Raw genomic sequence first — 16054 nt, 5'->3', positions numbered from 1 at the left:
TAGCTAAGGTCACATCAGATTCCAACTAGTGCCCTATGATTAGCACTAGGCAGATCTCCCTTCCTAAGAAGAAGGAGACCCATGCTTCCAGCTCATAATGAAACTTCGGTCCCACCCCACCTACTACCTAAAAGTTTCTAGCCCAACCCAGCAGACTACACTGTTGACCTGGATCTGACATCCAGGGCTCATAGGGCCTCCTGGGCATTGCTAAACCTGCCAGCTGGACCAGAAGGAAGTGGGTGCATTCCTTGTTCTTGTGAAGGGCTAGATAGGCGTTGACCCTTGACCTCAAAAAAAGGAGTGAGCAAGGTCAATGGAACAAGGTGTAGGCTGTTGCGGGGAAAGTGCATGTGTTGGATAGTCCTAAGACAGGGTGGCCACTCTACCTCATGAAGACATGGGCAGAGCAACCACATCTATACTGAGCTCCCTGCTAGGTCCCTGAGCACCTCTCTAAGACAGGCACCAGGAGATCCTTCTTTCTAAAGGACATGAGACAAAGAGAGGGTAATTTCCACACAGACAACACATAACAGAACAGGGTCCCCAGGCTCTGCTTGTTTGCTTGTTGTTTGTTTGTTTAATACTCCCCAGGTTGACCTCAAACTTGCTTTATAGTTAGGCTGGCACCAAATTTACAATTCTTTTATGTTAGCCTCCAAAGCTCTAGGATTAAGGTACGTGCTGCTGTTCCTGGATACTGCTTATCCCCTCAGAGACATGGTGTTCTAAGCTGGAACCTTTAATCTCGGCACTAGGGAGGTAGAGACAGGTGAATCTCTGTGGGATCGAGGTAAGCCTGGTCTACATAGCAAGCTTCAGGACAGTTATGGAGGACCACATAGAACAAACCCCTCTCTCTCTCTCTCTCTCTCTCTCTCTCTCTCTCTCTCTCTCTCTCACACACACACACACACACACACACACACACACACACACAAAATTATTGCTCTAGACATGATTGTACATGCCAGTAATCCCACTTAAGAGGTAAAACCAGAAAGATCAGGACTTTTAAGGGCAGCCAACTTGGACTGCATAAGATTCTATCTAAAAAGGGAGGAGGGGTTAGATTTCTTTGCCTGCTTCAAAACCCATGAAAATAATCTTGCTTTACTTTCCCCAGCTACTGGTATTGGTGGGACACAGCACACTGGTTTGTTCCCATATTGGCCTAAGACACCCAGCATTGTGTCCTACAAAGAGAGCAGTGTTACTTCATCATAGCTTAGGAGGTGCACGCATGTGGATCTATGTCCAGGGAAATGGCAGCCAAGCATTTTATGGACTTCATGAAATAAAACAGCTGTGGAAGTCTGGGTCAGAGTGGGGGATGATATGATCTGACAGAGTTTTAGACAGATGCTTTGGCCTTCCCACTTAAGAATACAGGGTCGGGCTGGAAAGATGGCTCAGTGGTTAAGAGCACTGACTGCTCTTCCAGAGGTCCTGAGTTCGATTCCCAGCAGCCACATGGTGGCTCACAGCCATCTGTCATGGAATCCAATGCCGTCTTCTGGTGTGTCTGAAGACAGCTATAGTGTACTCACATACATAAAATTAATTAAGTAAGTAAGTAATTAAAAAGAATACAGGCTCAACAAGAGGGAAGTGGGGGTGGCAGGACTAGGATAGAAAAGGGTCTTACTGTGGGGCCAGGAGGGAAGGCTTTGCTGAAACAAACTTACAGGAGTTGGCTCAGCCTTCAGAAAGAAGCCCTTTCTTCCACTCACGCCTCAACTCTGAGCCTTCTCAGTGAGAGGTTGGGAGCAGATGTCTGTCCAAGGGAAAGGATCTGTAAGTATTCTCAGTCTGGGCAGGAAGGTAACATGTACAGTTAATTGTAGAAGCGACCACAGCCTGATCAGTAGGTACAACAAATGAGCTGGCAAAAAGGAAGGATGACTCAAAAGGACAAAGCTTTGCCTGAAGTGCCCCTGGAGGCCACGAGAGAGCGCCAAAATTCTACTGTCAAAGGAAAGAACCAACTTTCTGCAAATTGTCCTTACACACACACACACACACACACACACACACACACACACAGAGAGAGAGAGAGAGAGAGAGAGAGAGAGAGAGAGAGAGAGAGAGAGAGAGGGGGGAGAGAGAGAGCTTTGATTTTTAAAAAAGATTTATTTTAAAATAGTCTTACTGAGCTTAACACACGACAAACTGCAAATGTTTAAAGTATACAATGCTAGACTTGGACATAAGTATTCAGTGAGGATGCCAATCTCGGAGAGCCAATTGTCCTAGTGATTTTTTTTCCTCCCCCTCCTCTCAAGACACCATTGCCAGTTTTCTGTCACTGTAAAGTGAGTCACCTTGTCCAGAAGTTTATGTAAATGGAATCACGTGTTCCAGCATCGAACATCAATGAGAGTAGAAGAGAGATGGATTCACCAGTGGACTGAAGTTATGATACCCACAAGCTAGGGCTAACAAGCAAGATTTTACAGAAGCATACTGTCAGCAAGTGTCGCAATCCATTGCTACAGCTATTTCTCCAAGTCGTTCTGTTCCAGGTAGCAAGTGAAGTAATTCTTGGCGAACAGGCAGTACAAGTAGTGCTTTAGGAAAATCACTAAATTACCCAATAAATCAGTATCTAATAACTGGTCTTTTCTACCTTATTCTACTTCATAGACAGTATATATTTGTACCGTGTGAAATTAAGTTCATCCACCCTACTGCATTTATCAAATTTTTTGAGACAGGGTCTCACATTGTAGACCACAATGATCTCAAACTCAAGGGAATCTTGCTGCCTCAGACTCTGGAGTTCGGAGATTACGAATGTGAATCCCCACATCTGATTTACATTTATCATGCTTAAAACTTAGGGGCCAGGTGTGGTAATGCAGACCTTTAATCCCAGCATGCAGAGGCAGAGGCAGAGGCAGAGGCAGAGGAGAGGGGCAGAGGCAGAGGCAGAGAGGGGCAGAGGCAGAGAGGCAGAGGCAGAGGCAGAGGCAGAGGCAGAGGCAGAGGCAGAGGCAGAGGCAGAGGCAGAGGCAGAGAGGGGCAGAGGCAGAGGCAGAGGCAGAGGCAGAGGCAGAGGCAGAGAGGCAGAGGCAGAGAGGCAGAGGCAGAGGCAGAGGCAGAGAGGCAGAGGCAGAGAGGCAGAGGCAGAGAGGGGCAGAGGCAGAGGCAGAGGCAGGGGCAGAGGCAGAGGCAGAGGCAGAGGCAGAGGCAGAGGCAGAGGCAGAGGCAGAGGCAGAGGCAGAGGCAGAGGCAGAGGCAGAGGCAGAGGCAGAGGCAGAGGCAGAGGCAGAGGCAGAGGCAGAGGCAGAGAGGCAGAGGCAGACAGATCTCTGTAAATGTGAGGCCTGCCTCATCTGCACAACACAGTTCCAGACCAGCCAGGACTATATAGTGACCCCCCCCCCCCATGTCTCAAAAAAGTATTTTTGTAGTTCCTTTTTAAAATTATTTTTCTTTTTTTTTAAAGATTTATTCATTTATTATATATAAGTACACTGTAGCTGTCTTCAGATACACAAGAAGAGGGCATCGGATCTCTTTACAGATGGTTGTGAGCCACCATGTGGTTGCTGGGAATTGAACTCAGGTCCTCTGGAAGAGCAGTCATGTGCTCTTAACCACTAAGCCGTCTCTCCAGCCCTTTAAAATTATTTTTATGTTATATTCCTTGGTGTTTTGCCTGGTGAGGGTGTCAAAAGCCTTGAAACTGGAGTTATAGACAGGTATAAACTGACATGTGGGTACTAGGAATTGAACCCGGATTTTCTGGAAAAGCAGCCAGTACTCTTACCTACTGGGTCATCTCTCCAGCCCCGAATTCTACAGTTTCTAAAGACAGGGTCTCCCTGTGTAGCTCTAGTTAGTCTGGAACTTGCTATGCAGACCAGGCTGATGAATTCAGAGAACCGCCTTGTAAATGCTGAGTAAACGTGTGGACTACCATTGCTTAAGCTGGTCAGCTTGACACACAGACTGGAGTTATGTGAAAGGAGGGAAACCTAACTGAGGAAAATACCCTCACAAGAGCAGCTGTAAGGCATTTTCCTAATTAGTTATTGATAAGAGTCCAGGTCATTATGGGTGGTTCTATCCCTGAGCTAGTGGTCCTTGGTTCCATAAGAAAGTAGGCTGAGCAAGCCATAGGAGGCAAGCCAGTGAGCAGCACTGGCCACACACACCCCACCCCCATGGCCTCTGTATCAGTTTCTGTTTCCAGGATATTGCCCTGTTTGAGTTCCTGTCCTGACTTCAATGATAAAAGTGCTGTGGAAATATAAGCCAAAAACACCCTTTCCTTCCAACTTGCTTTTGGTCATGGGTTTTGTCATAGCAATAGAAACCCTGTCCATGCTTAGCAATTTTTACAATTATTTGTTTTGTAGGTATGTGTGGACATGCATATGCTGTAGCATGCATGTGGAGGTCAGAGGACAAATATTGGAATTGGTTCTCTCCTGCCATTTGGGTGCCAGAGATGAAACTCAGATCCCCAGTCTTGGAAGCAGTCACCCTCACCAGCTGAGCTAACTCACTGGCTGTCGTGTGACAAAACTTTTACTGGAGAGACACAACACACACATATTGACCGTAGATAGGAACAGACCAAAGTTAGATACCACCAGAGTCCAACTTGATAAACCAATGAGCTTTAATGGGGTTACTGACAGCACTCAGATAGTTAATTGCATTACCAAAGCCCACCCCAGCATGGATGACGGCTCACAAAGCTAGGAACTGGAGCATACTACACAGCCTGCAGGCAGCCTAACAGATTGGAGAGTGTCCTTTCTGGGTGCTTCAGATGGTCCAAAACCTCTTCCAAGCAGCTCGGCTGGTTTCTGCTTCTTCCGAGTCTTTGAAGCTTGGCTGAACTGTGTCTTCTTGGCTACTGGTCTGGTCTGAGAGATTTCCGCAGCTCAGCTTGTCTTAGCATCTTATTTGCAGCTTGTCTCTGCTAGTCTAAGGGGACTCTCAGCTTACTCTGGCAGGAGAGATCTAGGGAATCTGGTCAGTTTCAGGAACTTCCTGAAGCTCTGAGTTATTTACTTCCTGTTTAAAGAGCTTCCATGCACATCAGAATGTTTCAATCTAGAAGGAAACTGTTAGATAAGGCCTGTGTCACTACCTTCTAGTGGTGCAATAGTCCAAGGGGTAAAGCCCTTATGTATGTGGTTTGCAGTGTTCTTCCTAGTCTGTAGTTTTATCGTTTCATTTTTAAAAATATCTCCTGTAAAGCCTCTCCTCCTCCCCCTCCCCCTCCCCCTCCGTCAAGGTCTGACTCTGTAGTTAAAGCTGGCCTCAGAATTGAGAGCCTCCGGCATTAGCCTCCTAAGTACTAGGATTACAAATGTGTGTCATCAAGCTTGGGAGGTAGAAGCAGTAAGACCTCTGAGAGTTCAAAGCCAGCCTGGTCTACATTGTAAATTCCAGGACAGCCAGAGCTACACAGTGAGAGCCTGCCTCAAAACAAACAAAAACAAAAACCAAAGTGGATGCCACCACCCATAGCTAGAGCTATTACCGTCTCTTTTTCTTTTTTTCTTTTTCTATGACATGACAGGGTCACAGTATATAGCTTGGAATGGCATGGAGCTCAATAGACTAGGCTTACAGAGATCCTCCTGCCTCCACCTCCTAAGAGCTGGAAATAAAGGTGTGTCCCAACACACACAGCTAAAGCCCCTACTTTTTTGTTTTTTGAGATAAACATACAAAATGTAGTCTAGGCTGGCCTCAAACTCAAAAGAGATCTTCTTGCCTCTGCTTCCCAAGGGCTGGGATCAAAGGTGTGTTCTACCATACCTGATTGAAATTCCTTAAATGAAACCAGTACATCCATTTTCCTATTCTGTAGATGGGAAGCTACCTGTTGACTCAGGTGACTTCATCCTGTGACTGCTTAGCAAGTTGTGATGATGGCCAAGTACCCCTATGTTACCCTCCTACCTCCACGGTCATACATCAGGCCTTCTGCTAATAGCAGCCCAAAACGTACATCTGAACCACCAGCTCCGTGCTACATCTCTGTGGTAACTACACAGAAAGTGCTCGTGCTCCCATCATTGAACTCATGACCCTGAGATTAAGAGTCTCGTGCTTTACTGATTAAGTGGTCCTTTCATCTTTATTCTCTAGTTATCACAGAGGAGCTGTTCCAGATTCGAGCCCTCTGACTTCGTTCATACCCCATGGCCTCTAGGTGATCTTAGGCCTGTAATACAACCTTCAGGGAGTATTTTAGTGTTCACAGCTTCTGTTCTTTACATTTTCTTAATGGATTATATAGAGATTATCTTCATAACAAAAACTAAGTCACTGGAAATGGAAAACCTTTATGATCTCACAGTCCCTGATGGGAGATATCAAAGACTGGCTCTGCTGACAGTGGCTACTCAGAGTCTCTCAGGATAGGAAGACCTGGTGTGGCTTCAGCTTAGACTCCACCATTGTTATTGACAGGTGGTTCTAGCCTGGTCTATTTTCTGTAGAAGTAAGTTCTGGGATCAAAGGAATGTGTTGCCCCTTGGTTGCTGTAATGAATCCATGAGAGAAGACTACTAAGGAATGGGTTTAAGGGCTGGAGAGATGGCTCAGAGGTTAAGAGCACTGACTGCTCTTCCAGAGGTCCTGAGTTCAATTCCAAGCAACCAGATGGTGGCTCACAACCATCTGTGATGGGATCTGATGCCCTCTTCTGGTGTGTCTGAAGACAGTGACAGTGTACTCACATAAATAAAATAAATAAATAAAATTTTAAAGAAATGGGTTCAAGTCACTAGAAAGCCTTTATTAGCTGGCCAGTGACTACACTGGATGTTCAAGACCCCATTGCATTCCCAAGCCTTTCTCAGATTGAGTTTTTAAGCATGCACGCAGGCGCACACACACACACACACACACACACACACACACACACACACACACACACACAATTCTGGGTTGAAACATCTCAGACAGAGTAGAATTACAAAAGCCCAAAAGCAAGGTTAGTAGATTTGGGGACTTCCCAATAACTGTGGAACTTGATGGATTGGGTCTTTGTTCTTATTTTTGGTAGGTGGTATCTATGTGCTGAGTTTCATGGCCCAAATGGCACTTCCACCATGCCATCGGTTGTGCCAAGGTCTGGAGGCCAGCATCAACTGATCCCTTTGCTAAGGGTGTCCAGAACAAACTACAGAAGACAAGAAGTGTGGCAGTTAGGCTAGGGTCTGCTTAGGAGAATTACCACTCTTTCCGAATGCATTTCTTCTGGAAGGGGTCCAGTAGCTGGCCTTTGACTACTTTATGGGTTCTTCTCTCTTGCACCTTTTAACCCACTAAGACTAGATAAGAGAGAAAAAAAGATCTAGAGGAAAGGGAAGAGCTTTCTGAATAAAGTCAGGTGCTAAGGGGGGTGATGTTATGGTTAGACTACTTCCTGCTAATTAGGAATTGAGTTCCTTGGGACAAGTTTGATCTTCACCGGCAGGATATATAATTTCTTTTTTTGTGTGTACAACTACTTAATAAACCTCAATCAACAATGACCAACAACCAATCCACCCTGCCTCTCAGGGCCCTAGCATTTACAAACCGTCTGAAATTCTCCAAAATTCCAAGTGTCACACAACCACGGAAACTATCTGCAGCTGGCAAAATCGCACCTCTGCTAGAGCACAAGGCAAGTCATAGTCAACTGCTGTGAAACAGCCCCACATCTCCACATCTGAGATTAAAACAAAACATATTCTTACACTGTTTCTGTGTTTTCCTAAAGAAACCAAAATCCCAGAATTCTCACTACAGAGCCAATATGACCCACCTCCTCGTGCCCTCTCAGGTGACACTTCTTCCCCTGGCCACACAGAAAATACCCCCTCCCACCTCCTGAAGGTGAAGCCTAGATATGAGTAACTCCCCTTTCCTTGTATACCTTTCTGCAGTGAGCAGTTCCCCACCTCCCACACAGACTCTCCTGCTAAGAAAATCCTCCAGTTCGTTCCTTCCTACCATTGTCCTCCTCCCGCAGGTCTGAAGGTTACAGCATGTATCCCATGTGGTGCATAGGTTCAGGATCACTGGCTCCAGCCCCTGGAAATTCAGGATGATGAAAAGCAGTAGGGAAGCAGAAGTGACAAGTTTAGCCAAGGCTCACTGAGATTTCTCCAAGGCATATGCAGCTCGATGCAAGGGTCTCCAGGGATAGCCTGTTGAAGGAGGTGGTGGATCAACCTGTGACCGAGTTCCTTGCCTTACTTCATGGTGGCTTGGGTGTAGCTTCCATACCACTCACAAGACTCTGCAGGCTAAACCTGAGATGGGCCCACCCCTTACACAAGGAAATCACGGCACTCAGCTGCAACTCTTGAGGATAAAGAGACATAAGCAGCACAGTGGTGCCTTTGTGGGGTATGAGTGTCCTAGCCTTTGTGCCTGGTGTCTTCAGTAGCATCCAGATGCCAGTGATCAGGATAATGCAGAAAGGAACCCCAACCTTCTCCCGCTGGATGAGCTTCAGGTCTTTGACTCCTCATGAGTCTCTCTTGAGTGTTGAGGTTTTCCTCCCGACTACTTAGTTCCCAGAAATAGCGACTCTGAGACTTATTTATTAATAAAGGCCTGGGCCACAAGCTTTGGCTTGCTCTCCAACTAGCGCATGACTCAATTTTATTATAACCTGAGTTCATCTATGTGGCTGGTTTCCCCTCCTCTTTTTACCTCCAATTCCTCAGCACTCTGGGGTGAATCTCTCTTGTTTCTTTTTTGTTTTAAGATTTTTATTTATTTTACGTATGTGAGTACACTGTAGAGTGAGTACACTGTAGCTGTCTTCAGACACACCAGAAGGTTTCAGATCCCATTACAGATGGTTGTGAGCCACCATGTGGTTGCTGGGATTTGAACTCAGGACCTCTGGAAGAGCAGTCGGAGCTCTTAACCACCGAGCCATCTCTCTAGCCACTCTCTTGTTTTTATTTCCCAGAATTCTATCTCTGCCAGATGTCCTACCTCCTACTTTCTGCCTTAGCTCATTGGCCATAAGATTTTTTTTTTTTTTGGTTCTTTTTTTTGGAGCTGGGGACCGAACCCAGGGCCTTGCACTTCCTAGGCAAGCGCTCTACCACTGAGCTAAATCCCCAACCCTGGCCATAAGCTTTTTTATTGGCAGGTGAGGCTTCCATACAGTAAATAACAGATACTCTGTACACTCGAGTCTAGGAATGATGCAAGAAGAGAGGAAAATTTATCTTTTTTTTTTTTTTCCTAAAGAAAAGGTTTCACTGTGCATCCCTGGCTGGCCTGAAATTCACTAGCCTGAAACTCACTATGCAGACTAGGCTGGCCTCAAACTCACAGTGATCCACCTGCTTCTGCTTCCTAAGCATAGATTAAAGGTATGTGCCACCATGCCCAGTAGTACCACGGCTAAGGAGATGGTTCAGTGGGTAAAACCTCTTGTTCTACAAGCATGGAGAACTGAGTTTAAACCCATGTAAAAAGCTAGACATGACTGCCCAGCACAAGAGATAGGAGACAGAGATCGACAAATTCTGAGAGCTCACTGGCCAGCCAGCCTATCTAAGAGGCTCACCTTTCAGTTCAATGAGAGTTTTGGGTGTTTGGGGTTTTTGTTTTGTTTTGGTTTGGTTTGGTTTTGATTTTGGACTTTGGTTTGGTTTTTGTTTTTTGAGACAGGGTTTCTCTGTAGCCCTAGCTGTCTTAGAACTTGATCTGTAGACCAGGCTGGCCTCAAACTCAGAGATTTGCCTGCCTCTCCCTCCTGAAAGCACTGGGATGAAAGGCATGGACCACCCTCATCACCACCGCACCCCACCTCTGGCAGAAGACATTCAGTGTCTTTGCTGTTTGTCCATGGATACATACTGGCACATACATACATTATACACACACACACACACACACACACACACACACACACACACAGAGTTTTAAATCAGAATCGTCCCCCAATACTCCCCAATCACCTTCCTGCATTGAGACAACTTGGTGACTGTCATCTTCTTGGCTGCCCCCTCTTGGGGGTACCTATTATGTTTGAGGGCAGTTGCAGACTCCACCACTAACCAAAGCAAAGCCAACCCTGGAGTATGAGGGGATGTATACACATCTGTAAATGCCCTGGCTAGACAAAGGGCTTGGGAAATGACCTGGGTCAGGGATGCCAGAGCTAGGACGTAGTGCTACTGAACCATACCGTTTAAAACAAAACAAAAGTGCCACTAGATTCTCTAAATAAGTATCCTCTGGTACAGTCTAGGCCTCAAGCCTGCAGTAGTAGGACAAGCCACACTTGGCCACCTCTATAACCTCCGGGTTCAGCTCTGGCCCAGAGGCCCAGAGTAAAAGGTTATTGGAGTCAGCTGTAGTCAAAGCTTCTGCACGTACACTATGAAAAGCAGAAAAGCCCCGAGGCAGAGCTATCAGCACCTGGAGCAGCACCTGGATTCCAGCTGGGACAGGTGGGCTGCCAGGTGGCTAAGTAAGCAGGAGCACAGGCCACCGGTTGGGACATCCTCACATTCCGCCAGGAAACATCTCAGTAACGCACTCTTTGAAAAGAGCCCAGGACTTACAGGATCTTGCTGAGATCTCAAGGTCAGGGTCAGGGTCAGGGTCAGGGAGTAGCAAGAGTGGGAATCTGTTCTTGCAGTAGTATCCTACACATATCTCACCTCCACGCAGCGTCACCTACACAACAGCTGTCACCCGACCATGTTGGTTCTCAGATATCTTATGGTCATCTCCAGGATGTCAGCTGTCCCCAGTTTTGTGAGCTGGGAGCTCTGGAGGCAAGAATGCAGGATGGGTGGCAAGCCAGAGAGTTACCCTATCTTAGGCTCTGAGGGCCACAGTAAGCCCTGAGAACTGGACTCTTTGAGTGCTTCATCCTAACCCTCACTCACATCCTTCCTGTGCGCGCGTTCTGAATGATGGTCTGGAGCAGGACCATGCTTGCGTTGATGCGCGCTCGCCGCCCCTTCTCCAACTTGGAGGACTATTTAGGCGGAGTAGTGGTTGAGTCCAGTGTTCCACTGTCCCTTCCTCAACCTTGCAGGGGTTTTGGCAGCGTTGTCTTACTTATCTGGGGGTCCAGCTGGTATTGGTCAGAGTCCAGGCCAGGGTTGAGACGCTCGGCTTTCCACAGTGCACCTAGCGCCCAAGTGAGCACAGAGTGGGCGAGCACCTACAAGAGTGAACCTTGGGGCTGGGGATTTAGCTCAGTGGTAGAGTGCTTACCTAGGAAGCGCAAGGCCCTGGGTTCGGTCTCCAGCTCCGAAAAAAAAAAAAAAAAAAAAAAAAAGAAAAAAGAGTGAACCTCGAGCCCGAGCATTTGCGTGCTTAAATAAGGCGTGGGGGGGGGGGCGTGGGGGGGGCAGCGGCGGGGCCTGTGAATGCTTCTGGACTTCAGTTCCCACACTCCTCCCAGCCAATAGGAGGGCCAGACTCCAGTCCGGCCTGAGGCCCGCCCTCTCCGGTTGTTACGTGTAACCAGTCCCCAGGAAGACCGGGGTTACAAACGTGAACCCGACGCTGAAGTCCACTATCTAAGGGCAGTGCACCAAAAGGAGCTCTGCGGTTAGAGTGGTGAAGTAAGTGGGCGGGGCGGAGCTCCTGGCTCACTTACTTTCGGAAAGGAAGCATTGGGGGATATGGAATGAAGTTCATGTTCACCTCTTAGGAAATTTCTCCAAAGACTAGAAAACAAATTTTCAAGGCTGCGAAGCCAGGAGTCATTGCGTCTCCTCGCAGTCCTACCCAAGACTCTAGCAGTATCAAGACAGCCACTTGTCTGCTCAGCTGAAAATCATTTGCTCATGTGCAATGTTGTTTCCAGCAAGGAGCCTGTAACAAACACAGAAGCCTTGGCACAAGCTTTGGTAAAAAAGATGAACCAACACCAGCCACCGCGACTAGAGGGAGGTCAACTGGTTCTGCTCACCTATCTGATAGGTGACATCAGCTGATATCACAGGGCGGTGGAAGGACAACTTCATGCAATGTAAGGATATCAGTGGTGACAGAAACCAGATGGGATGATGTCATGGTGCTAATGATGTATTCTGAATTACCCCACTGCTAAGTCCAGCAAAGAAGAACTCAAAAGTTAGGGCAAGTTACACATGCCTTTAATGTAGCATTCAAGAGACAGAAGCAGGAAGAGCTTGGTGAGTTTGAGGCCAGCCTAATCCAGAGAGTAAGTTCCAGGACAGCTAGAGCTACATAGTGAGACCCTGTCTCAAAACACACACACACACCCAAAAATTACGGCAAATTCAAAATCTTTTTTTTTTTTTTTTGAAAGGAGAATAAGAAAAACGGCCGGGCTGGAGAGATGGCTCAGTGGTTAAGAGCACCGACTGCTCTTCCAGAGGTCCAGAGTTCAAATCCCAGCAACCACATGGCGGCTCACAGCCATCTGTAATGGGATCCGATGCCCTCTTCTGGTGTTCAGTGGTGCCCTCACTGAAGACAGCTACAGTGTACTCATATACAAAGTAAATAAATAAATCCTTTTTAAAAAAAAAAAAAAGACAGGGCCACTAATATTTTAATGGTTGCTACTGTTTTCATTCTGAGTTACACTGCAAGCCCTAGTTACTAGGCACAGCATAGCCTGCCAGCTGCCTCCATGTATTCACTCAATAGAGGTGGCCTGAGAGCACAGTAGGGGCTGGACACCCTCCTGGTGGTTCAAATCTGCTTTAGTTAGCCACAGAAAGAGGCTAGCTTGTTGGGTTAGAGAAAATGGCACTGTTTGTTTGTTTGTTTGTTTGTTTGTTTTTGAGACAAGGTTTCTCTGTGTAACCCTGGCTGTCCTGGAACTCACTCTGTAGACTAGGCTGGCCTTGGACTCACAAAGATCTGCCTGCCTCTGCGTCCCAAGTGCTGGAACTAAGGGAGTGAACCATCACCTTCAGCTTGAAAATGCCACTTCCACTGAGTAGTTTCAAAGTCTTCACAACTGATTTTTCGGAGAGATGGATGTTTTCAAGAGGCCAGGTACGGCACTCCCAGAGTATTCTAGAAATGTAGTATTCCAACACCCCAGATACACATACCCATGCCTTCTATACAAGAGTCAGTCCCTGTCTTGGGGTTGACAAGAAGGCTGGGCTGTAATTTTCGCAGCTATGGACCTATGTTGAGCCATATGAAGGAGTCTGTGTGGAATCCCCTGAACCTCTGCCTCCTGCAGACATCAGACAAGCAGGGGACATAGAGGGAAGAAACCTCAAGAACCACATCCCCTCTATGATTGCCATACTAATGATTAAGGTTTAACTTGTGAAATGGGCTGTCTTTGTTATACAGGCATTGGAAAGAAAGAAAAGATCCTACTTCTTTAATTTTCTTTTAAATATTGGGCTGGAGTGATGTCTATGTGGAAAGTGATTGAAGAAAACACTCGACATTAATCTCTGACCTCTACATGTACAAGAACCTATATGCAAAATAGATAAACAAAATTTATATACCCAGTTCCTTCTAAATTTCAAGGGCACCTGCACTCACATATACACAACGCCCCCCTAATACCTTATATCAACATAATTAAAACTAAACCTTAAGAAAAACCTGGGTGCTAAGTATATAACTCAATTGTTAGAACACTTACTTAGCATTCACGAAGCTCTGGGTTCTATCCCCAGCACTGCCGAAAATGACTAAAATCTCAGAACCTAAGCAGAAGAGACAGAAGGACCAGTTTAAGGCCAATTTCAAAGTGAGTTTGAAGTCAGCATAGACTACATAGCAAGACTACTTCAAAAAACAAACTCATCTGACTCAATGTATCTTTACGTAAGCAATAGTGTTTGTTTGTTTGTTTGTTTCTTCTCTTAGCTTTTCAAGACAGAGTCCTGGTGCTTGCTCTGTAGAGCAGGCTGGCCCTGAACTCAGACATCCACCTGCCTCTGCCTCCCCGAGGCTAAGATTAAAGGTATGCATCACTGCCCAGCTACAATAAGGTCTTAATAAACTATTACAGGATAGAAATGCTTCCTACAACCCCCCCTACCCCAACTCCCTATGCTTTGAAAACTATTGTTCTAAACTAATAACCAATATCTTTGGGTAATTCTGATTGTTACTATGTTATGTAGTTTCTTTATTATTATAACATTTTTCCAAGATAACTAATTTCCAAGCTAACAAATGGCAAATACGTTTTCTACTATTAGTTCCTGTTCTGACTTTTACATGCCTTACGCAGGACCTGAAGTGCTGGGAGTTTAGGGAGTTTTAGGGCACACGTCAAATTACAGACTTGACCCTTAAGAGCCTGTCTCTTTTCTTCCCAACTACACTTTTCTTTTCATTCAGTTTTGCTTTTCTCATCCATTTAAGGTGTGCCTCAGGAAAAGGAAACCGAAACAGAAACAGCTCTGGAGCCCAGAGACTCCGCCTCTTCACATCCACAGCTCAGACTTTAAGAGAGCTGACCCAGTGAGTCTCTCTCTGACTGTGAGAGCCAGCAGCCAGAAGCTGAGAGAAGCAGAGAGAAGCAGACTCCTTAGTTTCAGGGGACCTAGTGCTAAAGCCTACAGCCATGGTGAGTCCAATTTGGGGCAGAGGCAGATGGGCTTCATTCTAGTTGACTTTATTCTATTCCTCGATAGGGTCTTTCAGAGGCAGAATAGCCTCAGTGTGGGGACAGAATAAAGTTGCTCAAAGCTCACTTGGGGGCTGGGGGTGGAGTTGGGTTCTTTGCTCAGTTATCAGCCCTAGATCCCTTAGGGCTGGACCCAGAAGGATATCTTTGTGGGTGAACTGAAACAATCTGATGGTTGTGGGAGGCTGACCCTTTAAAACTGAGGCCTCTGTATCATACAATACTGGATGGTCCTCCCTGAGGAGAAGATGGATGTGGGACATGGGGGCTGGCCCTACGACCAGTGCTTTGCATGTGGTAACTCCCAGCCAAAGTTATTAAGCCAGTGGTTCTCAACCCATGGGTCATGAACACTTTGGGGGCCTGAACGACCTTCTCACAGGAGGTCCTTCTCGCAGATATCCTGCATACGGCAAGATCACAGTTACAAAATAGCAATGAAAATAATTTTATGGTTGGGGGTCACCACAACTCAAGGAACTGTATTAAAGAACAGAAGCATTCTATTAGAGTCGCAGCATTAGGAAGGTTGAGAACCACTACTAAATCCATGTAATTCTTGCAGACCTGGAACCTAAAGGTGAAGATGCTGGGGGGCAAGGAGTTCCTGGTGTCCATGACAAACTCCATGATGCTGTCAGAACTGAAGAAGCAGGTTGCTCAGAAGAGTGGTGTGCCAGCTTTCCAGCAGCGCCTGGCCCACCAAAGCGGTGAAATGCTACAGGATGGTGTTGCCCTTATCAGGCAGGGCCTTAGTTCTGGCAGCACAGTCATGCTGATGGTAGAGAACTGCAGCCATCCTCTGAGCATCCTGGTGAGGAATGAAAGGGGCCGCAGCAATGTCTATGAGGTCCAGCTGACACAGACTGTGGAAGTGCTTATGAGGCAGGTGTCCCAGCACGAGCAAGTCTCCCAAGACCAATTCTGGCTGAGCTTCAACGGAAGGCCCATGGAGGACAAAGAGCCACTGGGGGAGTATGGCCTAACACCCCACTGCACAGTGATCATGAATTTGCGCCTGAGGGGGGGAGGGGACTACTATTTCTAAGGCCCCTATCCAGAGCCAATGTAGGTAATAAAAGACAATACAATAAAAAGTTCTGCTTTCTGTTTGCTTGTCCCATTCAGAAATGCCTTCTTTCCATGGTGACAAGGCTCTGGGTTGCCAAGTTAAAAGACAAGGATTTCACAGTTAGAGCCTAGTGAGGACCCTTTGGGTGATTAATTCACTTCTGGAGAAAGATACTTTTACTGGGACCCAGTCCTGAGCCTCTGCCAGCATCTAAAAACTTCCCCAAGTCTACATGTGGCTCAGGGACACATCAGGTCAGTTCCTACCAGTAACAGGATGAGACTTCTAATAGGACCAGTTAACTGCTCAGATCCTTTGGAAACAGTGAAGGAATGTTCTTGGACCTATCTGGGTAAGCTGTGAAGGAGGCTGATATG

The 16054-nt window shown here is 46.6% G+C and overlaps 1 protein-coding gene across 1 annotated transcript; it reads left to right on the top strand.

The window, feature by feature from the left end:
* The first annotated feature begins 14404 nt into the window (after positions 1 to 14404).
* Isg15 (ISG15 ubiquitin-like modifier) lies at positions 14405 to 15692 on the top strand. Its single transcript, NM_001106700.1, has 2 exons — positions 14405 to 14545; positions 15171 to 15692. The coding sequence occupies exons 1-2, from the start codon at positions 14543 to 14545 to the stop codon at positions 15651 to 15653; spliced, it is 486 nt and encodes a 161-aa protein (NP_001100170.1). The 5' UTR covers positions 14405 to 14542; the 3' UTR covers positions 15654 to 15692.
* Positions 15693 to 16054: the final 362 nt, after the last annotated feature.

Source organism: Rattus norvegicus, chromosome 5, assembly GCF_036323735.1.
Source record: "Rattus norvegicus strain BN/NHsdMcwi chromosome 5, GRCr8, whole genome shotgun sequence".
NCBI lineage: Eukaryota > Metazoa > Chordata > Mammalia > Rodentia > Muridae > Rattus > Rattus norvegicus.
The sequence above is the reverse complement of the archived record's forward strand: the minus strand, read 5'-3'. Positions and strand labels throughout refer to the sequence as shown.